This window comes from Scylla paramamosain, chromosome 7 (assembly GCF_035594125.1).
Source record: "Scylla paramamosain isolate STU-SP2022 chromosome 7, ASM3559412v1, whole genome shotgun sequence".
In the NCBI taxonomy this organism is placed as follows: domain Eukaryota; kingdom Metazoa; phylum Arthropoda; class Malacostraca; order Decapoda; family Portunidae; genus Scylla; species Scylla paramamosain.
Window position 1 is genome coordinate 29,262,141 of NC_087157.1, and position 23,475 is coordinate 29,285,615.

Consider the following 23,475-nt stretch of genomic DNA (forward strand, 5'->3'; position numbering starts at 1 on the left):
CTAAGAAACTAGGCCAGTCTGTCAGCACGAGTCTAGCCGCAGAGTTGCTGAGTCACATCGAGGAGGTGTTATCAGTCCCTTCAGAAGGGTCTTACAAGTTCTGGCCATCGCTTCCTTTCCAGTATTTTGAAGCACTGTGTATTCAAGCTCTGATAACGCAAACATCACTACAGCGCCGAGTGAAGTACAGTAGGCTACTCGTACTTTATTCAGTCCCTTGATTGTGATGGAATTTAAAAGAAAACATCCGTTCGCAAGACCCAAAGACCCTCACTGGCATCTCCACAGACCTTGCTATCCTCCGGGGATGAAACAGGACCTTTGTATGTTCCTTGTTCTTTTCTCAGCGTTGATCTCAAGAACCATATTCTGAAACACTTATGCACCGCACCTCTACTACTTTCATAAGGCTCAAGTTAAAGTTACACGGATCTTAAGGGTATTTTTATGGTCGTAGTGACAGATTAACAAGATTTCCACAAAATTAATCGAAAAAAAAACACTCTTGAAAACCCGGCTCATCATAATTGTAGTCCTTGAAAACAATCGGGGTGAGAGAGCAAAGCATTTTCTACACCATTTCAGTTTTCCCACATCCTCAGTATCCATGTCATGCTACCCACTCCCCTCCCTTCTCCTTTAATTTTGATTAAAGTCCCAGTCCACTCGTCTCACTTTCCTCCCTCTTCTACGTAAATTCGTGAAGTCACTCTTCCTATAATCACGTAAATCTTGATGCATTTGATTGCTTGGCGAACTCCCAACTTGCCTCCAATTCACTGCCACTTTCAGTCAGATCCTCCGGATAATGGGGACCGGAAAGAATAAACCAGTTTCAGTAATGATACTCAAGTATAAATCTAATTGTTTGGAATTCGAGGTTAGGGCAGTTTCAAAAGAAGGAAACAAAATTTGATATTCGTAAAGAATACACAGAAAGAACTTTTTTTTTTTTTAGAGTCTAGAATGTAATGAAACGAGGTACTGAGAAAGTTGACGAAGGCATTATATAACAGAGAAGAAACAACTAGGGATTTTTTTATTTGTCAATGTAGAAGGGAAAACATAAGTAAACTTTGTGTTTGTAGTACATTGTGGAAATCATAAGATAAAAAGACTAAAAATCACAGGAAAAGTTATCGAGGAAGATCGTTCAGAGAATAATATTGCAAACTGAAGACCTGAAGAAAAAATAAATCAAGAAAGTTATCAGAGATGTGCTGTTCGGAAAGCAGCATTTCCTACCTAAGGATCATCATCAGTGGCAGCAGCAGGGATAAACAGCTGAGGCCGTCATACCGCTATCAACCACGTGCCTCGCGGTGACTATCATCACCACCACCACCACAAGACACCACTGCCACCACCACCACCACCACAATGTCTATGGCTGAGCCGAGAAGGAGAAAGAAATGGACACTTAACCCCCGAGGAACCCTTTGGGCAAACGGTGAGTGAATACCAGGTGCCAGGCCCCCGGCGCCAGTTGGCTGGGATTCCATTTGCTGTGTTTACATTAATCGAACACACGTTCTTTTCGGTGGCACTCGCCAGTCCAGCCCTTTACCATTTATTTATTTAGTTGTAACTTTATTTTACATGTGATTGGTGCCTTCATATGGCAGCGGGATGCAGTGATGGGGCGAGGCAACAGATATCAATCAGGCTGGCACCACACAGGGCCAGCCCTGTTACATAAAGTTTAATCCCTCAGAGATCTCAGCAGTATATATATATATATATATATATATATATATATATATATATATATATATATATATATATATATATATTAAGAATGCATATGGAATGTTGAACAGATTATCCAACAAGGATCAGGCATTATTTGTATGGTGTCCGGTCAGCTCAGTTCACTCGTAGTGGAGGCATTTTGTTCACGTAAGATCACATTTGTCATGTTTAGATTAGGTGGGACTTAGTGGGTTTTGTGTGACAGTTGCAAGATCTTGTATACAGGTAGTACGGTTCAAAGTGAGATGCCACAAAATAATTGTCAAGTCTGTCAGAAGAAAATATTTGTCTCAGAATAAGAGGAAAACAAATGATCAAACAGGCATTTTCTTTTTACATTTTTATAGCATTATATGTGTTAAGAGTCACTCTAAGGTGCCTGTAAACTGAGTCATCTCAGCCATTAGGGTCCTTCTTTTTTCGTCTTTTATTCCTCTATCCCAAGTCGGCACCACACTAACCAAGCTGAGTCAAGTTAGACCAGATTCAGCATAACCTATTCAATGATAATTACAGCATAGGTTATGACACAGCACTAAGAAAGGCTGCTGGTCCTGGTTCTGGTTGAAAGTTGGGAGATTTAGCCTTTGCAATGGCATCTCCTTTATGTGATCTTTTTATAGCCTCTTTTTGCAGTTTGATCTGTTCTTTTGTTTCTCTTAAATATCACTTTATTTGCCATGTACTTTTTTCCTGTATGGTATTTCATTCTTTGTTTCAATGTTACTGTTGTCAAGAAGGAGCTCACAAATAGTCCAATGTCCAGTTTCCATACATGGTCATTGTAATTTATCCTCTTGTCTCCTCTGGTCTTCAGCTCTTCCTTTATCCATGTTATCAGTCCATTTCCTATCTCTTGAACCAAGCTGCTGCAGGTAAACAAAGCTTGTGTATGGGTGCTGCATGATAGAAAATTAGAATTTTATTATTTGTGTGCTTTTTTGACAACAGTATTTTTGAAAGAACCAAAGAAATTCTATAGTACAGTTTTTGGAAGAAAAAGAAAACATACAAGAGAAATTAAGCATGTTTGAGAGAAAAAAGAGAGCAAATCAAACTGCAAAAAGTAACAAGACAAGACTGCTTTAAGGAGATGGTGTAGCAAAGGATAAAGCTCCCAAGTTTCAACCAGAACCAGCAGCCCATTGTAGTGTCATGTCCTCAGAATAAGGTGCAGAAGGAGGATCTAGAGCAGTGATTCTCAAATTTTGCACTGCAGCACAGAAGTGCGCCTTGACTATCCCCTCCAAGGGCGCCACATAATTTTCATGGATAGGTATACACTACACGTGACTGTTAAATTGGTGCACCATCAAAGTCCAAGATGTATCATTACTGCACCACTAAACAATAAAGTTTGAGAACCTGCTCTAGAGGGAGGAAGGTAAAACTGAAGACTGAACCATGTCTTGGATTATGTACAATTATTTGCTTCATCAACTGAATAATATATCTAAGTCTAAATGAAATCATTTACAGTAGTTAATGATGTGAATCTGTGATTATTGGTAATCTATGTGGACATTGGTCTTCAACATTTGTCAACCTTTTAAGCTATGTGGGCTCCTTCCATCCCCTGAAATATTCTAGGATCCCTTTGGTAAATGATTAGATAGGATGACATGTCATTTTATAATTAATGTGAACATAGTTTTAAAAAAGCTTTAAAGTTTAAAAAGTTTAAAAAAGCTTCAAAAAGCCTTCATGACAAAATCTGCCTATATTATAACCTAAGCTTACTTTACAGTATGTATACTTACTGGCATCCACTAAAATTGTGAGTGACATAGGATCTAACCAACAAATCTAACTAAACAAATGCAGTTTCCTAAGATGATAGAGCTTGAAGAATACAGAACTTGAAGATATTATAGAATATGTAGTTGTGTCATCTTTTTCATGCAGTGATAAAAGCAGAAGGTTCATCTTCCAGATTCGGTTTTATCATGGAGTTTTCATACACACCTTTTTCATCTCCATACCATGGATTCATCAACACTTGCTTCTTCTTTTCCGTTTCATGCATTTCCTGCAAGATGTCTAGAACAGCTGCCATTGCCACACTGCCGCTAGTGGTGCAATGTTGGAGAAAAGAGTCTGGAGTGCTGTATGTTTGTTCATCAGCTAGCATCTACCAGTGTGACATGCAGCCTCCTTTGTTTCCATGCTTTTAGTTACAGTCCAGCAGATTCTGAACAAGATTAGGAGGGAACAGAGAAGGGTCTGTTGTTAGTAGCCTTAAACATTTGTGTTTCATTAAGGAGTAGGTGAGATGTCAAGGAAGTGAGGTGATATTCCACAGACTAGATGTTATATATGTATTCTGCACCCATTTTCAGATGATTCAAAGTTTGGACAGAAATTGATGGAGAAGATGGGCTGGTCAAAGGGCCGTGGCTTGGGTCGGGAGGGGCAAGGCATGAAGGAGCACCTGTCTGTTAAGTTCAAGGATGACAACAAAGGTAACAATGAATGTGTCTGGTAGTCTGCAGTGACACCTTCTCCAAGGAAATCCATTACCATTCTTCATAATGATGCTTTCCATGCCCTCACTGGCCTTAACCCTTGAAAAGCTTATGAACCTGATGGGATCCCTCTTATTGTTCTCCATAACTATGCCTCCTTGCTTGCACCTTGCTTCCAACTTTGTCAACATCCATCTTTCCTTCCTGCTGGAAGTTTGCCTACATTCAGCTTGTTCCTAAAAAAAGGTGATGGCTCTAACCTTTCAAATTACTGATCTATTGCTTTAATTTCCTTTTTTTTTTTTTTTTATAGTATACCCTCAACAAGAAGATTCTTAAATATCTATCACTTTACAACATTACATTATATCTGATTGCTTTGTGAGTTCTGTTGTGGCTGCTTTACTTGTGATCTTCTGGCCATCCACACTGAGTCTTGGTCATACTTTTTTTTGGGACTTTGGTGAAACTTTTGCTGTTGCCTTAGACATATCAAAAGTATTTGATAGAGTCTGTTATTGATATTCTCATGCTAACTGTTCCTCTGCTTTTGCTAACTGCATGCCTTACCTCCTCTTGTGATATCACATCACAAGGCTTCCTACTTTCATCCCTAGTATCTTCACATCCCTAATCCAAGAGTTCACCAGTATTCTCAATCTTTCATCTCTTTTACTGATAATCTTGGGAACTCTCTGCCTAGTCTGTATTTCCTCCTGCCTATTACTTGAATTGTTACAAGAGGGAGGTTTAAAGACACCTCATAGTTTGGATAACCTTGACTACACTTTTTGTGGACTGACACCTTCATTGTTTTCTCTCTCTCTCTCTCTCTCTCTCTCTCTCTCTCTCTCTCTCTCTCTCTCTCTCTCTCTCTCTCTCTCTCTCTCTCTCTCTCTCTCTCTCTCTCTCTCTCTCTCTCTCTCTCTCTCTCTCTCTCTCTCTCTCTCTCTCTCTCTCTCTCTCTCTCTCTCTCTCTCTCTCTCTCTCTCTCTCTCTCAGAGTATGGTATCCAGCGCTGAATCTTGCCAGTCATGGCAGCTTTAATCTGTGCCTGAGTCACTAATATAGGGATTAAGGTGTTGCAGGTCATGTGGTGACTCACTGCACTTTTAATATTAACATTTAATTTTTTTCCCCTTTCCTGGTACAGTACCTAGATCACTTTGAATTGTATCTGTAAGTGTTGTCATTTATATTCTTTATTTTAATTATAAATCTAATTTCTTTATTTAATTGTACATGTACAGAGACAAAAAGTGTTACAAAATATTTGAGTGCACAACTTATACTTTATTTAAGTTGCAGTTACAACAGTGTGATGAATCTTTGGTATTAACAATTTCTAATTGATATATAATGAATCATGATTTGCAATTTTATAAAATAGGAATTGAATTATTTTTTTCCTTGTATCTGATATATAAATGCAGAATTTTCATTGATTACCTAATAGGTCTCAAATATACTTCAAACTATTCAGTGAAATAAAAAGTAAAAATCTACAGTTGATTTTAATTTACTACTCATGATTCTTTTCAGTGTTTGCAGTGAATAAAATTGTTGATTCATCTGTATTGAGATCTTTTTGGTAGACTTAATAAAATAATTTGCTACCTCCCTTCCAGGCATTGGCTATAAGGGCAGTGATGATGAATGGATCAAGCATTATGAAGACTTTGAGAATGTGCTTGCCAACTTGAACAAGCAGGACAACACCCCCACGAACGGCACAGGTGACTCCAGCAACGACAGCACTGAGGCACCAGACCACAACAACGTCGGCAAGACATCACTTGAAAGTTCATCAAAAGCTTCCCGCTCTAGAGTTCAGTGAGTGCTGTATATAGCAGTGTCTTCCCTGTAATTCCTTGATTCTGATTTTGTCCCATAATCCATGCCCTGACAGGGAAAAATAAAAAATCAGGATCAAGAGAGTATCTGACAAAAATCCCACACTTCATGATGCTGTGGGCTTGTGCATCAAGAGAATTACACTGATTCCTTATAATATGTTTAAAGGACTGCTGGTTTATACATTCACCAAATTTAGCATCAACTTAATTGTCTCAAGTCTTTGTGGTTGGTGAAGTTAGCACCATTGCCACTCAGTCATTGCATGTGGTGCACATTGAAATTATCCTGGTCTAGGTGTAATTGCAATAGGAATTTAGAAGTTCAAAAAAAAGAAGATAAATCAGTTAGATTGTACATGTTTTAGATGCATACATACCTACATATGCTAAGGCTCTCTCCCCAAAAAAAAGAGGAATAACCAAGACAAGGAAAACACTTTCACATTCACATTCACTTTCTCCTGACTGAGAATGGAAGATACATTCCCCCTCATTTTACTGTCCAAGCTGTTCTAGATAATCATCATAAAATTTTTGATGCACATATTAAATTTTTCATTCTATATGGTGAAACCTCACTATTGTGTGGTGAATTATTTTTGCAATGAGGCTAGATTTAGAAATTTTATTCAAATCTTGTAATGGATAAAATTTTTTTTACTTTCTGTGAAAGAACTTCAGAGTCCCTCCTTTCTTTTTTTTATTCTTACAATGGAACAAGGCTTGTCATACCCATCCATCTTCAAGGGGAATCTCAGCCAGATAGATGAGTAGTCTTTCTTAGTCATTTGACATATGTAGTTATGTTTGATACATGCTCCATGATAATATTGTTCCAGTTACCACAAGTTCACAAGGGGTAAAGACTTGAGCCGCTGCACCAAGGACGATCTGGGCTGTATTCTGGGGTCCAAGCGAGCCAAGCAGCTGGCCAGGGAAAAGAAGCTTGCTGAGACCAAGGAAGTGAATGATGATGTGGATGAGGTGGGCCATGTGGACCACTCCATGGGGGTGACCACCATCAAAGGCTGCTCCATGCAGGTGAGGTGGCTCATAGGTGACTGATGTAAACAGATGGCTTGCAAGAGTGGACTGAAGTGAGGCCTCTGTTAGAATGTATTACAGTTTTGCTATCCTAAGCTCGTTCTCCCACTTATAGCTGTGAGGCTCTTCATAGTACTGGTGATAATGTAGATACTTATTCTTAATAGATTATTTATGCAAGAAATGGGATAGCATCCAGAAATGGATGTACTTCTGTATTGTATTTTTCTATTTATTGAATACTATCTTACATAATTTGCAGTAGTTAAAATGTTTAAAAAAGATTCTCAACATCTGAAGTATCCATATATGGAAGTAGAGGAACAGATGTGATGAAGACTTGAAACAGGCTAGTCAAAGCATTGTTAGTGCAAGGAATTAATGCCAGTAACATCTTCAGGACTACTTCGCCCAGAAAATGGAAGCATTAAGAAACCGTGCTAAAAGTCAACCCGAGATCGAAGCTGAGGAGAACCAGTGTGGTGGTGAGGAAGAGGATATGGGGAGGTCTGGGTTGGGGATGAGCACTGGTGGTAGTGAACTCACCCCTGACTCCCCTGATGGTGAAGAAGAGAACAGAGAAGAAAGGAGGAAGAAGAAGAAAAGGAAGAAGCATCAGGTAGAGACAGAGGAAATTAATTCTGTTGAAACCAAATCTGAAAAGTGTTGTGTTGAAGTAGAAGAAAATAATATGCCAAAGAAGAAAAAGAAGAAAAAAAAGCAGGAAAGTAGTGATTTTAATGGCACTAATGAGATTGCATGTGAAACCAGTGGTGTGGAGGCCAGTACTGAAAACACTGCTCAGATTAAGTCAGTAGTTAATGAAGAGACACAAAGAAAAAAGAAGAAAAGACATTCTGGTCCTGTTGAAGAACAAGCCTTAAATGCTGAAACAGAGGAGCAGTTTAGGGTAAAGAAAAAGAAAAAAAGGAAACATACAGAAGTCACAGATGAAAACAATCCCTCCCAGTGCTTAGTAGTTGAGGAAAATACCAAGAAAAAGAAGAAGAAGAAATTGAAGGCTAAGGAATAGCAGTGACTTCTGTGTTAATATATGACAAGTGAGCAGAAATGATAGAGTTCTCAGAAGGTGAGGAAACCACCACCACTTGTCCATGTTCCTTCCTGGACAGCCCTCCACAAGGGATGACAGAGAAATCCCCCAGGGCTTCATTCCATCATTCATGCCACACCACATATCCTCTCCATCCACTCTTTCTTGTTTCAGACCAAAACACATGAAAACCTACCTCCATTACTTGTGTTCATTACCTCTTTATTCCATGCTGAACCTTATAGATGGCATTTCCAAGACAAGTTATCTACTGTACCTCCCAAGTTTCATGATCCTCGACTTGGACAAAGTTTAAATTCTTGTCATCCCAACTTTTCCACATTATTTCTTCAAGTTTTTTTTTTGCTTTCACTGCATGTGGAGGTCACATGTTCCTACCATTGGTGTTACAAACAGCAAAAATAAATACATACATGCTTTGTATTGTATACGCACTTCCGTGTACAGTTCACATACCTGAACATACATATTCTTTATTTGGATAAACCACTTGTTAACCACAACACTAGTCATGCCAGCTTTCATGACAGAGAAGGGTAATGAAGTCTGGCGACAGTGCTGCTGCATTGCAAAAAAACACAAACAAATGAGAGGTGTCTTATGACTGGCAGACGTGATGGTGCTACACCACTGAATCACTCCAGATGTAAAGGCAAAACTCTCAGTTTTAGATGTGATGGTACTGCACCACCACACCACCAGATTTGAGGACAAAACACACACACACACACACACACACACACACACACACACACACACACACACACACACACACACAGAGTATCATTTTATCTTTTATCCTTTCATTCAGTATGGCCAATATTTAAAGATATTTCTCTAAACCTATTCTACAGGCCACACAACTTCTAAAGTTCCCTTTCTATCACACACACACATAATTGTTACTGTGCCCATCTCTTCTTACATCTTCAGTCATTCTTAAGATCATCTCTGACTGGAGTGACTTCACCTGTCCAATCTCCTCAGAGTTATTTATGGCAGCCTATCTATCGATCTACATATATATATATATATATATATATATATATATATATATATATATATATATATATATATATATATATATATATATATATATATATATATATATATATATATATATATATATACCAGTCTGGCAATCCCTCTGGGCCATCCTGTGTGGGATTACTGGCCTGGTATGTAGATACAGCTAGAGTTTATATAGGCACAAGGAGCCATAAGAATCAGAAATGTGTAAATGTAAGAGGCCTTGAAACAAGGAGAGGCTCTTTGTTGGAATTATGATCAATTAATTACTAGAAGTAACATCAGTATATGGGAGGCAGAACTTCGGGTTGACCTTGATTAATACCTTTGTGAACTGTGTTGGGATGCACTGCTCATGTAACAGTTATTCCTGTCAATAAATCTTTGAACGACTCAGGATAATAATGATTACTGAAACCTGTTGGATATCCTTTTAGGATAAGATGTCTTCCTCAGGCAGTCATAAAGCTTGGTGGTTAACTGGCTGCCTCATGCACTGGATCAGCACACATGAGGTCACATGATCCTGTTTGGCTCTACTGAGTGATTTGAATGAAACCAAATTTTGCAGGGGTGTCCATGATCCCACATTCTCTCATGAAGCTGCCTGTTGTAAGCTTTGGTGGAGCATGGCGGTGAATGAGAGGACAGGTAGAAAGTGATGATGCACACAAGCCCATGATATTATGAGCTATATAATTAACAAGATATAGCAGAAACAATAGAAAAGTGGTATTGATAAAATTACCTGTAAATTGTAGTGTTTAGAAACAAGACATCCATATGTTAGATTGCTGCTTAAATTGCAGTGTCAGTAGGTGGCAGTGGTGATAACATCAGTAGCACTAGTAATGGTAGTAGTAGTAGCAGTAGCAGTAATGGTATTTGTGACAGGTGGTAGTGAGTGCAGACCTAATTTTTATTTTTTCATATTCAGCAGAGTGTAAGTGTTGTGCCATATATGCTTAAGGAGTCACATTCAGCTGAGTCAGTGTGAGGGCTACACTTTAGCATTGGGTCTTTGTACTGGCAGTATGGTCAGAGTTACTTCTGTAATATTTTGTCTATAACTTTTGACATGATTGCAATTTTGTTGTGTTCAGTATGGGTCCTTGTATATTCCATGTTGAGTGATACTGATTTTTGCCCAATTTTGACCAGAGAGAGATTGGCTGACAGACAGTAATATAAATGATAGAAAGGCAATAAAACAAGAATTATTCTATGTATGAAAGACAAGACAGGATATTCAAATTAGTGGGAGTGGACTATTTGGATGGAGAAATAATTCAGTAGCTTAGTGGTGTCTTGAACAATATTCCCATCAGACATTTTGACATTATCATATCATATAAGTCTTCAGGCATCTTAACAGTGACAGGAAGAGTGGAGAGTGGAGAAAAAGTATTTTGCCGAGGTGAAAAGACCATTACTTCTGGGCAGCACATCACAGGGAGGCCAGGGCCTGTGATGGGAGAAAATACGAGTGTGGCAGCTTCTTCACATGTCTAATGTTGAGGGAATCTGCTTGAAGACAGTAGGGCGACTATTGCATTAGTGATACTGGTGCTTAACAAGTGTTCATGAGATGTCAGAGTTATGTAATGTCTTAAGGCACTGAAGCACATCCAGGTTGTGGCCTTATTGGTTTAATATTGTTTAACATAATGTACAGTATAGTTGCAGGTAGGTTTATTATTTTGTTTATTTATTTATTTGTGTGTAGTATTTACATTTATTTATGCATGTATTTATTCATTTTTTTTAAGTAAACCTTCTTTGCTTGGTTGCATTAATTTTTTTATGTATTGTGCAACACTGATCTGCTTTGGGAAGAATGATTGGTCTATCACATCCCTGCAGGAGTGGAGTAATGTTATCTACTAAGTGTAGTGATATTTTTACAGATGCAGGCAAGAAAAATGGAGATAGAGCAAAAGATAATAACTTCTGGGCAGCACATCACAGGGAGGCCAGGGCCTGTGATGGGAGAAAATACGAGTGTGGCAGCTTCTTCACATGTCTAATGTTGAGGGAATCTGCTTGAAGACAGTAGGGCGACTATTGCATTAGTGATACTGGTGCTTAACAAGTGTTCATGAGATGTCAGAGTTATGTAATGTCTTAAGGCACTGAAGCACATCCAGGTTGTGGCCTTATTGGTTTAATATTGTTTAACATAATGTACAGTATAGTTGCAGGTAGGTTTATTATTTTGTTTATTTATTTATTTGTGTGTAGTATTTACATTTATTTATGCATGTATTTATTCATTTTTTTTAAGTAAACCTTCTTTGCTTGGTTGCATTAATTTTTTTATGTATTGCGCAACACTGATCTGCTTTGGGAAGAATGATTGGTCTATCACATCCCTGCAGGAGTGGAGTAATGTTATCTACTAAGTGTAGTGATATTTTTACAGATGCAGGCAAGAAAAATGGAGATAGAGCAAAAGATAATGAAATGCAGAAGTCATGCATTTTAAATAGGATTAAAAGGAAATTCAGAAGTCATGTATTTCAAATAGGATTAAAAGATGTGCTGCTAAGACAGTGAAAGAAAATTGGTCACATTCATATCTTAAGTTTGAAGCTTTGTATGACTAAAGCTTCTGTACAAATTTAGGAATGAGATGATATAATGATGGGGTGTCAGGGAGAGAGTTCTGGAGTGTGCAAGGTTATGTGTAACTAGTTCTGGAGTGTGCAAGGATATGTGCACTGGAGTCCTGATCTTTCATGGTGTAGTTAGTTTCATTTTCATGGTTGTCAGGGGTTTGATTTCCAGCTTCAACCTCTAGTGCCCACCACATGAATCAGTTTGTCTCAAAATCAAAAGTTGCTACAGATATTAATAACCAAGATTAAATACACAAAAGTAATACTCTCAAAATCAAAAGTTGCTACAGATATTAATAACCAAGATTAAATACACAAAGTAATACTCTCAAAATCAAAAGTTGCTACAGATATTAATAACCAAAATTAAATACATAAAAGTAACACTCTCAAAACCAAAAGTTGCTACAGATATTAATAACCAAGATTAAATACATAATACATCATAGACCATAGTTTAAACAAAATAGATCTAGAACACCCAAGATAAAGAGTATGCAAAGATGAAATGACAGATTTCTGCCATAAGGTCATCAAATTCTTTAGCATTACCAATGAAGGCTTGTGCCCCATCATGCTCAGAGGGGGTCCAGGTCTTCACGATACCACAGTCAGAACATCCAGTGGCACACACCAGCAAGTCAGTGCATCAAAGAAAGTCCTAAAAGTCCAAACTGAAGTTAATTATTTTTGAGGTTTTTATTTATTTGAGGTTTTTATTTATATTTTTGAGGTTAAGTATTTTTATTTATACATTTCATGTTTTACAAAGTACTCACTAATATCACTTATACAACACAAATCAAACACCAGTCTGCAATTTTAACATCAAACATTGGTAACATTAAAGACAACACTTAATGAAGGACACTGGTAACATGAACCATTAAATATTTAACAACCTTTTGCACATGCTGCTGTTGACATCACAACCTGCAATCAGCTGGGACTAAGCCAACTGCTACAGATGACCCTTATGCTTACAGGTTGCAGCGAGATTTGAAGAACTTTCCCCAATCCTCAGCACCCTTCTGATTGGTCTCATAGCCTGGCACTTCAGCCTTGCACTTCTCCAGCCAGGCAAGGATGTTGGCATGCTTGCTCAAGTCCACATCGGCCTCTTTTATGGTGGAGACAGTGGCCAAGAGAGTGTGGTCAGCAATGGTAATATTATCACCAGCAGCAAATTTGTGGCCAGAGAGGAAGCCATTCAGCCAACCAAGAGCTTCCTGTAGACGTGCCAGCTTGTCTGGGTTAAGTTCCTTCTCACCTTGGAACATTACTGGGAACTGCAAGGAAGGAAGGGTAAGTGGTGGCGGTTATTGTCAGTAGTATTTGTAGTAAAGGTGACGAGGCATTAAAGTGTGATTAATTAGTGAGGGAGGAAACGTGTATGAAAACGAGGCATTAAAGTGTGATTAATTAGCGAGGGAGGAAACATGTATGAAAACAGACAGTTAGAGGGAAGGCAAGTGATGTGTAATTTCATGGATGGTAAAGGTGAATTCCAATGTTTGTAGAATTCAAAATATAATGGATTTGATGGATATGAACATTTATAAATACAAAGTACCATTTAATGCTCACATCTGCCTACTGGTATGATTTTGATAAAGTCAGGTCAGTCTCCATCTCTACTTACCACATACTCCCCAAAGCGGTGGAAGAGTGTGCCCATGTCAAAGTAGTTGAGTCGCTCCACTTCGGCTCTGGCACGGGGATCGTTAGGGAAGAGGGAGTCATCCTTGCCATACTTTGATGCCAGATAGGAACACATGGGTCGGCTGCCGGGAAGAATGAGGCATGTACTTTGTTGTAGGAAAACACTCAATGCATTGCTGGTAATATGTACTCATTCCTACTGATATTTTAATCAGTATTAGAAAGTGTTAATTCTAATGTACACAGGATTGAGATGAAAACTAATAGTGCCTAGTTCTTTACGAATTAAAATACAAAACATATAACTGCCAGTACTTGTTTCTCAGAACTCAAGGAGGAAGAATCTCCACTTCCTTCTGTTCATACACTGCATCCTTGCATCTCCAGCCCTGTCTATCCCTCATCAATGCCAAGAAATACATCATCACTGTCTATCCCTCATCAATGCCAAGAAATACATCACTGTCTATCCCTCATCAATGCCAAGAAATACATCATCACCCTTCATTGCCCTGCCATTATAAATTATAAGCACACACTAGTAATCCCACCTCCCTCACCACAACCATACTCCCAGCTCACCTCTCCCAAATGACAAAGTCGCCGTCCACCAATGTGGGGATGCAATGCTGAGGATTGAGAGCCACAAACTCCGGCTTCATCTGCTCCCCCTTGAAGATGTCCAGCTCCTTCAGGTTGAGCTTGACACCCACTGCTTCAGCTGTCAGCATCACAGCGCGACAGGGCGGGGAGATGAGCAGGTAGTACAGGTCGATGGGCATGATGGAGTTGACTAGTGATCCAACCTGAGGGAGGGGCACAGCAGAGAAGTGAGTTTGCTTTGGTTATTATTGGTATTTCTGTATTTGTTCTTTTTAATTACTACTATTTTCTTTATTAAGATGGTTTTACGTTTTTTTTTTTTGTGATGGGTTTATTCTGCTTTTATGTAACAATTACTAATAGTAAAAATTATATTTGTAATAGTTTTAATAGAATACATTATCATAAAATTAACCATATCTCCGTTAGTGTCATCCATCTCCATGAATACTTACCACCACCTCTCAATTCCATCATTGTCATCCACTCATCACCTCCCACTCTCATCACCATGCACTCAGCTTGCCAGCATCACCTATTACCCCCACACCATCACGATCTATCACTCCCCAATACATCTCAACTTGTCAGCATTACTCATCACCACCCATCACTCATCAATACTCAATAACCACTGGCCACCCTGTATTACCTCGTCACAGAACATCACTATCCCTATAATCACACTTACAATGGATTGAAAGGTGGTGATACGTCAAGAAAATGGATGGTTCATGAAGGTACTACGTATAGGACACCGTTTAGTTTACTGATATACAGAACAAGACCTATCATTATTTAAGGTCTATCATTATTACTAGTGAAAACAAATGAACACCATTACCATTATTACCAGTCTATTATTATTACTATTATTATTATATTTGTAGTAGCAGTACCTAATAGTTACTATCGTCATTGCTGTCTGAACTGTCGAAACGAGTGCGTGGTGAATGTGGACTTCAAGGCACGCGTGAGGCAAGGATTGGGCTGGACCAGTGAGGAAAGACTGTGCTTCCCCATCCACGTAACATGTCGGACGGAAGCTAAAAAGGAGTCTCTCTCTCTCTCTCTCTCTCTCTCTCTCTCTCTCTCTCTCTCTCTCTCTCTCTCTCTCTCTCTCTCTCTCTCTCTACAAACCAAATTGATAAGTTACATTGCCTTCCTTGTTTGTTGCCGTTCTCTTTTCACCTACCCCCCTATCAACCTTTCTCCTACACACGTACTTTCTAGTAGGGACACGTGGGTTAGCATTTCTCCATGGATGATCTCGCTCCCCCATCCCCATTTTATATTCATCCGTTTCTTTATAAATTATATACATTAGTTATGTAAACTCAGTTTACCGATCAAAAACAGCACAGACCAAGGAAAACATGCACCACTCAACAACCGTATGGTGCCTCCTCGTGAAGACTGCGAAATAACAGGCAAGGAGGTTACCATTGAGGTAACCATGTTGGTTACCATTGAGGTGTGTGTGTGTGTGTGTGTGTTAGTAACAGGCAAGGAGGTCATCTGCTGGTTACCATTGAGGTTGTGTGTGCGTGTGTCGAAGTAACAGGCAAGATGGTCACTTGCTGGTTACCAGTGTGTGCGTGTGTGTGCGTGTGTGTCAAATAGCAAGAAAATGAGATACGCTGATAATATTCTGGCACCACAATATTTGCCAGAGTGCAGTTTACTTCCGGAATTATGTTCCTCATGCGTGTCTCAAACCGTTACTACTTGGTCCAACTAGCAAGAAAATTAGATACACTGATAACATTCTGGCACCACAATATTTGCCAGAATGCAGTTTACATGCGTGTCTCAAACCGTTACTACTTGGTCCAACTTTTAACTGTTGTAACCAATTGATAAACTGAACTTCAGAACGTATTTTTAAGCATACTGTATTTTGCTACTATCCATTTTCCTTTATACTTCCTCGTTCTTCCATCATCCCTGACAAGATTCCTGGTTCCGATGTGTGTGTGTGTGTGTGTGTCAATGAACCCGCTGCGTCGAAGCACACAATCATCTGAACCACACGTCTAACATCCTGCCGCTGCTGCCAAACGTCACCTCCTAACGTCTTTAAATAGCCACATACATCTACCACACGTCAGGAAGCAGTGAACTAAACCTACACAGGACTTACGTGACCTTCATCGTTCCCTCTCTTTAACACGTTAGCGTAAAAGTAATAACTCGCTGAAGTTTTTCTCCGTACATTTTTACCGGCCATGAAAAAAAAAAAAAAACCGGCTCGTGTTCTGGTTTTTGTACACACTGTCAGTCCGTTTGTGATAAAGTAAAGGGAAAAACTGTGTGGCCACCGCGGTATCGATCAATTTCTACCAGTGAAATTGACGTCAAGGAAATAAATAGTTATTCACATCTTACCTCGGATACAATGTGATGATCTTGCTTGCTTCGTCGTGACTGGACAGGCGTCTGCTTCCCTCACCGCCCGTTTATAAAGGATCCGAGGAAGGTGCCAGTTAGGGTTAAGTATAAAAAGCAAGTCACCATTATTCGGAGTAGGCTGTAACTCCGCCCACAAGCCATGGATACCCGAACAATGCTTCCGTAAGAACGCAAGGGAAGCTGCATGCAAGAAGCCTATATCAGTCCCTGAGCGAGAAACCTACTGCATACATACTCTGTTATCATCCCTATCCATTAATCTATTTGATCTTATGAGTGAAGTTCCTTGTTTACTCGTCACTAACAATTAACGTGGATAATGAGTCTATTCAGTCATCTACCACTCTATTTGTAAAGCAATTTCTTCTGTTGTCTTCAAAATTCAATCATGTCAAGCTTAAACCCATTACTTCTATCTCATTCCAAACTAACGCTTACGGTTTTCTCTACATCACTCTTATTGTATTCCTTTATACCATTAAACATACTATCCACCAAATCCCCTCTTACTCCACGCCTCTCTTTGTTCCTCTTTTCACCTCTCTGTGCATCCGGAAAATTGACTGGGACTGTTTCCTTCCTTTCTCAGATGCAGGAGCCTCACCCGCTGAGCCTCCCACACCTTTCCCGCATCGTGAACCGGTCTTTGCCTTACCAGCTACATGATCATCCAATGCTCTGACCGCTGTGGGTCTGGAGTTTTCCCGTATTATCCTATCTTACGATTCTACTCTTCTATATTTGGATATATCGTGCTCTCTCTCTCTCTCTCTCTCTCTCTCTCTCTCTCTCTCTCTCTCTCTCTCTCTCTCTCTCTCTCTCTGTAGCTCCTCGGTAACACACACACACACACACACACACACCTGAAGTTTCCGTACTCTCACCTACTCCACGTCCTTCCGATGACCTTGAGGTGTGAAGGTGAGGTGCCCGAGGGAGGAGGGCTGGCAGTGGAGGGGCACCCAACACTCGTTCATCCTTACGTGCCACTACCACAACGGACGCTCCAAGGTTATTCCCACACCCGTGTTGAATGCTGATTCCAGGCAGATTTCATCCTTGCTACTGAGAGAGAGAGAGAGAGAGAGAGAGAGAGAGAGATACTACGAATACCTGAAGATCTAGACCATCCTTTTCTGTTCATTATCCCTGGTCTAGCCATATATGTAGGTAGATAAATGGGTGGATTTACAGAGTGAGCACTTGTCTCACTGAACGGTTATTTAAAAGGATTTCGGCTTTCATGAGGACCATTTTGGAAAGCCGCATGGATAAGTAATTAGGTCCTCACGAGTGTTTTCTCTACTAATGATGCAAAATCCTTGTTAAACCATCATTAGAATCGTGGAAACACTCTTTGAATCCCAGTAACGTCCACTGGAGTTTGCTGAGGTAGTCTAGACGCCGAAACTTTTGAGAATACAATTCCCTAGCAGACGAAACATGTACATATTTATAATTTTATTTATTTTATTTATTTTTTTTTATTTTTTCTGGTAAGTAAAACGTTATACTTGATTGTGATTCTGCAGTCGCTATATATATATATATATATATATATATATATATATATATATATATATATATATATATATATATATATATATATATATATATATATATATATATATATATATATATATATATATATATATATATATATATATATATATATATATATATATATATATATATATATATATATATATATATATATATATATATATATATATATATATATATATTTTTTTTTTTTTTTTTTTTTTTTTTTTTTTTTTTTTTTCTCAATCAAACATAATTTGCTGCTGCATACAACTTCCTAAATGATCCCTTAAGGTGATAGAAGCGTAACGTTAGTGGCGTGCATACCAATAATGAATGCAGTGTTACTCGGCTAAAAAAATAAATATGTAGTATTTAACGTTTTGACGTCTTATTTCAAACACTTTTCATAGAAATTAATGAAGTGTTCAAGGATGTTTTCATGGGGAAAACCTGAAAAATTAATATTCATCAATGTGGTCTTGAAAAAATTGTCGATGTGTGAGAGAAAAGCGTTGAAAAAAAATACGAACCATTGGAGTTTCGTCTGCTGGAGTGAGAATAAGAACAAACTACGTAACAGCAATGACCGGTTTGCATATCATCTCGCGGCCCGGTCCTCCTAATAAGACTCTTCCTCCTAATGCCCTGCTAAGAGTGTTCCTCGCAGTGCCAGTACCACTTCTGTGATCCGAGCCGTGAGTGTCTGTGCACGCCGCGCCCGTGATGAGCCAGTGTTTCCTGGTGATACCGCAGCGACGCCCTTCGCGACGCTGCCGGATGGAGTGCAGGGACTGATAAGAGGTGTGATATCAGCCAAGGCTCGATATTGACAAGAAGAGACAGTGACCCGCATTCTGGAACACTTTAGGGTCTCATCATAACTGCATAGCTTCCAAGACCACAGTGACTGGCTGGGTTTTCAGGAATCTTTTCTGTACTGATGGTGCAGAATCCTTCGTAACTCATTCATTGCTAAACTTTTTTTTTTTTGTATCACCTGCAACTTTTTAGGCACATATTTTATAATGGTCTTTTAAATAGTTGCGTAGCCTAGAAAATATAGAATTCACTTCCCATTCTCTCTCTCTCTCTCTCTCTCTCTCTCTCTCTCTCTCTCTCTCTCTCTCTCTCTCTCTCTCTCTCTCTCTCTCTCTCTGTATCCATGCAAACTATATTTTTACGGTGCTGTGAATGTTGATAAAGGATGACCATAGAGGTGAAAAGGTTAAATAATCTCTAGAATCACGAAAACATATTTAATAAAACCCACCAAGCTTCCTCTAGAGCCTGCTATGATAAGTGAAGGTAAGATGCCGTGTTCGTGAATCCATGCAGTCCCGGAATGTGTGGGGAGATGACATTCAAGGGCGACCGTGTGTGTGTGTGTGTGTGTGTGTGTGTGTGTGTGTGTATTTACCTAGTTGTGCTTTATGGGAAAAGAATTATGCTCGCGCTGTCCCATCTCCATATCTTTTAATATCCAACTAAGCCTTGAATCCATGTATATTTTCTGCATTTACTATCTCCTCATCCAGATTGTTCCATACATCAATACTTCTATATGGGAAACTATACTTTTTGACGTCTCTTCAGCCTATTCCCATGTTCTCTAGTGTCCCGTGTATCCCAGACCATTAAGTCGCTCCGGTCCACCTCCTCTACTCCCTCATATGCTTTATATATCGCAATCAGGTCTCCCCTTTCTCTCCTCTTTTCCAACGTTGGTAGATGTATCCTTGCCAGTCTCTCTTCATATGACAAGTCCCTGACACTTGGTACTATCTTCGTGTGTGTGTGTGTGTGTGTGTGTGTGTGTGTGTGTGTGTGTGTGTGTTTATGTGTGGTGGGGGGGGTACAGTCGCCTCAATATGTCATGTCAAGGTCCCATGAATTCATTGTCCATAAGTCGAATTGAAATTTATATATACATTATTTAAGTGTTTAACGTACAAGGACAGGATAATAAGCTGACGAAGATTATTTAAGTGCTTCATGTAAAGGTTCCGCAAATATGTAGACAAATGAGGATACCTCTTCGGAAAACTTTACCTGCCTTGAGTGTCCCATGGCGGGCTCCATCCCCCGACGAAGGCAGCCAATACCAACATTACACAGAGGCGCGTGTCTTTGGTAAAACTGCCGTCCTTTCGTTGTGCTTTCCTTCAGTACATATTTGGCGGAGAAATCCTTGTGGGGAGGAAACTATATAGTATTTCAGTGGCGGATTAAGAAGACTGAAGTATAGTGTACTTGTCGCCACGAGGCCTGCAACTAGTGGCATGGTGAACGTAGCAAGATTTTTTGTCCTCATGAGTAGCGGTGAGAGAGATCTTGATGTTCACAGTTTTCAAAGATAAACTCATGGGTAAATAAAGAGAAATTCTCCCCGAGTGACTGCACAATGTCTTCTTTCCGGCAGCTTTCTCTCTCTCTCTCTCTCTCTCTCTCTCTCTCTCTCTCTCTCTCTCTCTCTCTCTCTCTCTCTCTCTGTTGGCAAGAGTCAGGAATGCAACAGGTAAAGCAAGTTGGGGTAGGTTGTCACGGGCGAGTAACGGCAGGTGATTTAGAGCACTCCTTTACTCTCCACACTTCCCTTCCCTTTGCTTGAAAAAAGAGAATTAATAGATGAAGAAAAAGAGAAAAGAAGCTAAGTAAAAAGCGAGGAAATGTCATGTGGTGGAGTTTTTACCGCCTATAAGCCTCAAGGACGTGTGTTATGACGGCGCTTTGCAAAACGAAACACACCAAACCACAAACAAGAAAGGTGGAAAAAAAAAAATCTGAGAAAAAAAAAGACACTGGTGACTGAGTATGAAGGTTTTCCATCACACGCACACACGCACACACACACACACACACACACAAAACTTGTGTTCGGTCATTTTTTTTACGTGTGTGTGTGTGTGTGTGTGTGTGTGTGTGTGTGTGTGTGTGTGTGTGTTACCCATCACTGTTCCTACTCACAAACCCGGAGATCACGTTCCATTATCAGCAAAGTGTCAATCTTGGCAATGAGAATATTAAAATGTAGGTCACCTGTGGTAACTAAATTGCTGGCTTCATAACAACCCGGTTATGAGAGGGAAGCGTTGCGAGGAAGATAGTTGTCCTGCAGTCGGAATCATACTCGTAGATTTTGCTGATGATAATTATGGCTAAGCCAGGTTTTACTGTTAATGAAAGTTATCTATTGCATGTTGTTGATGCCGAGGGCTGCATACTTTCTGAACAGAATAACAAAAGCATGAAGAAGATAGTTACGGCCATAACATGTCTAAGAGGACCGACCCCCATTAGGGATTAATTAGGAAGGACAATAACGAGTATAAGAGGAAATAGCTAGCAAAAATATTATATGTATTTTTATTTAACATGCTTCAGCGCTTTGTTTACACTACTTTTAACTTTATTTAGTGGAAGGTATTGAGAGTTTTAAGGGTGTTTGCATAATTCTAGTGATAATTTGATGGATTCGGCATCATCAGTAGGGAAAAAAAATAACATGAGAACTCGACAACTCAGCTTTGTGACCTTTGGAAGTAGTCACAGTGAGAAAGCAAGGAGCTTAAGAACACGGGCATGAATACCAAGACTGTGAAGTATTAAGTCGCTGCTCAAACCCTGACGACTCACCGCCCTTCCAGCGACTCACCACCCAGGCTTTGAATCTTACTGTTTCGGTCCGGGACTTTTCGACCCTGCCTTATCATACCTCAGCCCATGCGTGGTTAGGTTTGAGGTAATTACAAATTTAGATTTATGCATCGTGTGTGTATGGTTGTGGTGTTCTAATACTGTATACTGTTTAACACAACAACAGTGTTGTTGTGTTAAAGTATACAAACACATACAACAGTGATGAAAACATTTATGAGAACCCGACTAATCATTTGTATAGTCATTATGAAAGGACCTATATCGCGTTTCAAAGTAAGGGCTTGGGTGGCTGTGTGGTAGTGTCGGTACTCTGGTCGCGGGCTGAAAGTTGCTTGTTCGATAAACGTTAGTCTCTCGGCGGGAAAGGTAGCGCCTTTAGTTTTACAAGAAATAAATAGGTTCAGTGAAAAAGGAGATTAAAAGAAATGATAATAACGTGAAAAGATCTGCAGTTGGAGATAAGATAACTGGTAACGTTCACTTGTACCATAATGACGTTGCGGCGTCTTAACCCAGTCCGTTTCCATCATAACTCAATCCATTTTTAATTTCATATTATTTTAGGATTATTTTACGCTATCATTCTTAGTTTTTATGCTTATTTTTTTAACAATGTATTTTTATAAATTTGCTATTTTAACATCTAAACTTAAGATCCAAGAGAAGATCCTTAGGCTCAGTAATCAGGACAAGAAGTAATACGTTCGGTCAGCATACTCATAGCAATATTAAAAAGAAAAAAAGTTAATAGGGCGTTAGATGACTGGAACAGACTCAACTATCAGATTGTTAAAGTCAATATTGACTTAAGAGAATATCAAACAAATGGACAGATGTGACTGGTGCATATGTGTCTATTAACACCGAAACTATTGTCTTCTTGAAGCAAACTATGTTTTTATCTTGTCTCAGTGGTGGCTTTGTTAACAGCTACAGCTGCGTCACACTCCGTCATCTAAAAACCTTATCTGTGTGGCTAGTATTGTTAACGTTTCAGCGCCTTATCTCGATTATACTTTTTGCAAGTTTTTAATGGATTGGTTGATTTGTGTCAAGGCGCCGCAGCAACTGTAATGGGAGATATTTGGATTTTCAAGAGTATTTGTTATTGTAGTTGTAATTTTATAAGAATTCTGCATCACCAAGAAGGAAAAATACCCATGAAAGCTCAACTAATTACTCTGCGGCCTTTGAGAATAGTTATAATGAGAGCCCGGAATACTTAATATGGACCTAAGTCGCCTGTTGATCGACACGGCAGTATGGTGCGGCGACGAAGTGAAGAGTCCAGTTAGTCCGTCAGTGAGTCATATCTTCGTTATGAGTGGTACTTTGTTTTCTCTGCCACTTTCTCCCTGATGGTAACGGCGCTGTGTGTGTGTGTGTGTGTGTGTGTGTGTGTGTGTGTGTGTGTGTGTGCGTGTGTGTGTGTGTGTGCGTGTGTGTGCACGTGCGGCGCTTTACGATCAATCAGTCAGTCTGTCAGTTTCCGTGGTGGCAAACAGGCCGTGTCATTGGTAGTCTCTTGAAAGATACTGATGTAATAAACAAACAACACATCCTCCTACTTGTAATGCTCTATTCTTTGTAAATTTGTGTTCTATAGAATTTTTACTGAAATTAGCCACCTTGGCTAATTTTGGCGTGGAAAATATTAAGTTAGATTATAGTAGTTTAGTTTGTTTGGTCAAGCCAGACGCGGTAACTGAACTTGACCTCTCCCACCCCATCCCAAAAACACCTGGGATGATTGATGT

At 39.4% G+C, this 23,475-nt stretch overlaps 3 protein-coding genes across 5 annotated transcripts in view; 2 read left to right on the forward strand and 1 right to left on the reverse strand.

The window, feature by feature from the left end:
- Positions 1-1,173: 1,173 nt before the first annotated feature.
- On the forward strand, positions 1,174-9,615 carry LOC135102311 (PIN2/TERF1-interacting telomerase inhibitor 1-like). The gene is made up of 5 exons (XM_064007337.1): positions 1,174-1,450; positions 4,092-4,214; positions 5,846-6,050; positions 6,913-7,114; positions 7,518-9,615. Exons 1-5 carry the CDS (start codon positions 1,381-1,383, stop codon positions 8,148-8,150), a joined length of 1,233 nt encoding a protein of 410 aa, XP_063863407.1. The 5' UTR covers positions 1,174-1,380; the 3' UTR covers positions 8,151-9,615.
- Positions 9,616-12,523: 2,908 nt separating this feature from the next.
- LOC135102312 (glutathione S-transferase 1-like) lies at positions 12,524-16,651 on the reverse strand. Its single transcript, XM_064007338.1, has 4 exons — positions 16,493-16,651; positions 14,084-14,307; positions 13,482-13,623; positions 12,524-13,128 (listed from the first exon to the last, which is right to left on the reverse strand). The coding sequence occupies exons 2-4, from the start codon at positions 14,281-14,283 to the stop codon at positions 12,820-12,822; spliced, it is 651 nt and encodes a 216-aa protein (XP_063863408.1). The 5' UTR covers positions 14,284-14,307; positions 16,493-16,651; the 3' UTR covers positions 12,524-12,819.
- A 1,676-nt stretch (positions 16,652-18,327) lies between these two features.
- Positions 18,328-23,475, forward strand: part of LOC135102313 (pro-resilin-like) — a 17,115-nt gene continuing 11,967 nt past the window's right edge. The window contains exon 1 of one of the 3 annotated variants that reach the window (XM_064007342.1): positions 18,328-18,862. The gene's annotated coding sequence lies outside the window, so the exon portion shown is untranslated. The other 2 variants (XM_064007343.1, XM_064007341.1) reach the window with 2 other exon arrangements.

Excerpts from the sequence above, each read along its gene's own strand:
- LOC135102311 (XM_064007337.1), top strand. The coding sequence starts at position 1,381 with ATGTCTATGGCTGAGCCGAGAAGGAGAAAGAAATGGACACTTAACCCC. Across the intron at positions 6,051-6,912 it reads GCTTCCCGCTCTAGAGTTCA|TTACCACAAGTTCACAAGGG; the intron begins GTGAGTGCTGTA and ends ATATTGTTCCAG. Across the intron at positions 7,115-7,517 it reads TCAAAGGCTGCTCCATGCAG|GACTACTTCGCCCAGAAAAT; the intron begins GTGAGGTGGCTC and ends TAACATCTTCAG.
- LOC135102312 (XM_064007338.1), bottom strand. The coding sequence starts at position 14,283 with ATGCCCATCGACCTGTACTACCTGCTCATCTCCCCGCCCTGTCGCGCT. Across the intron at positions 13,624-14,083 it reads GACTTTGTCATTTGGGAGAG|CCGACCCATGTGTTCCTATC; the intron begins GTGAGCTGGGAG and ends TCTTCCCGGCAG. Across the intron at positions 13,129-13,481 it reads ACCGCTTTGGGGAGTATGTG|TTCCCAGTAATGTTCCAAGG; the intron begins GTAAGTAGAGAT and ends CCTTCCTTGCAG.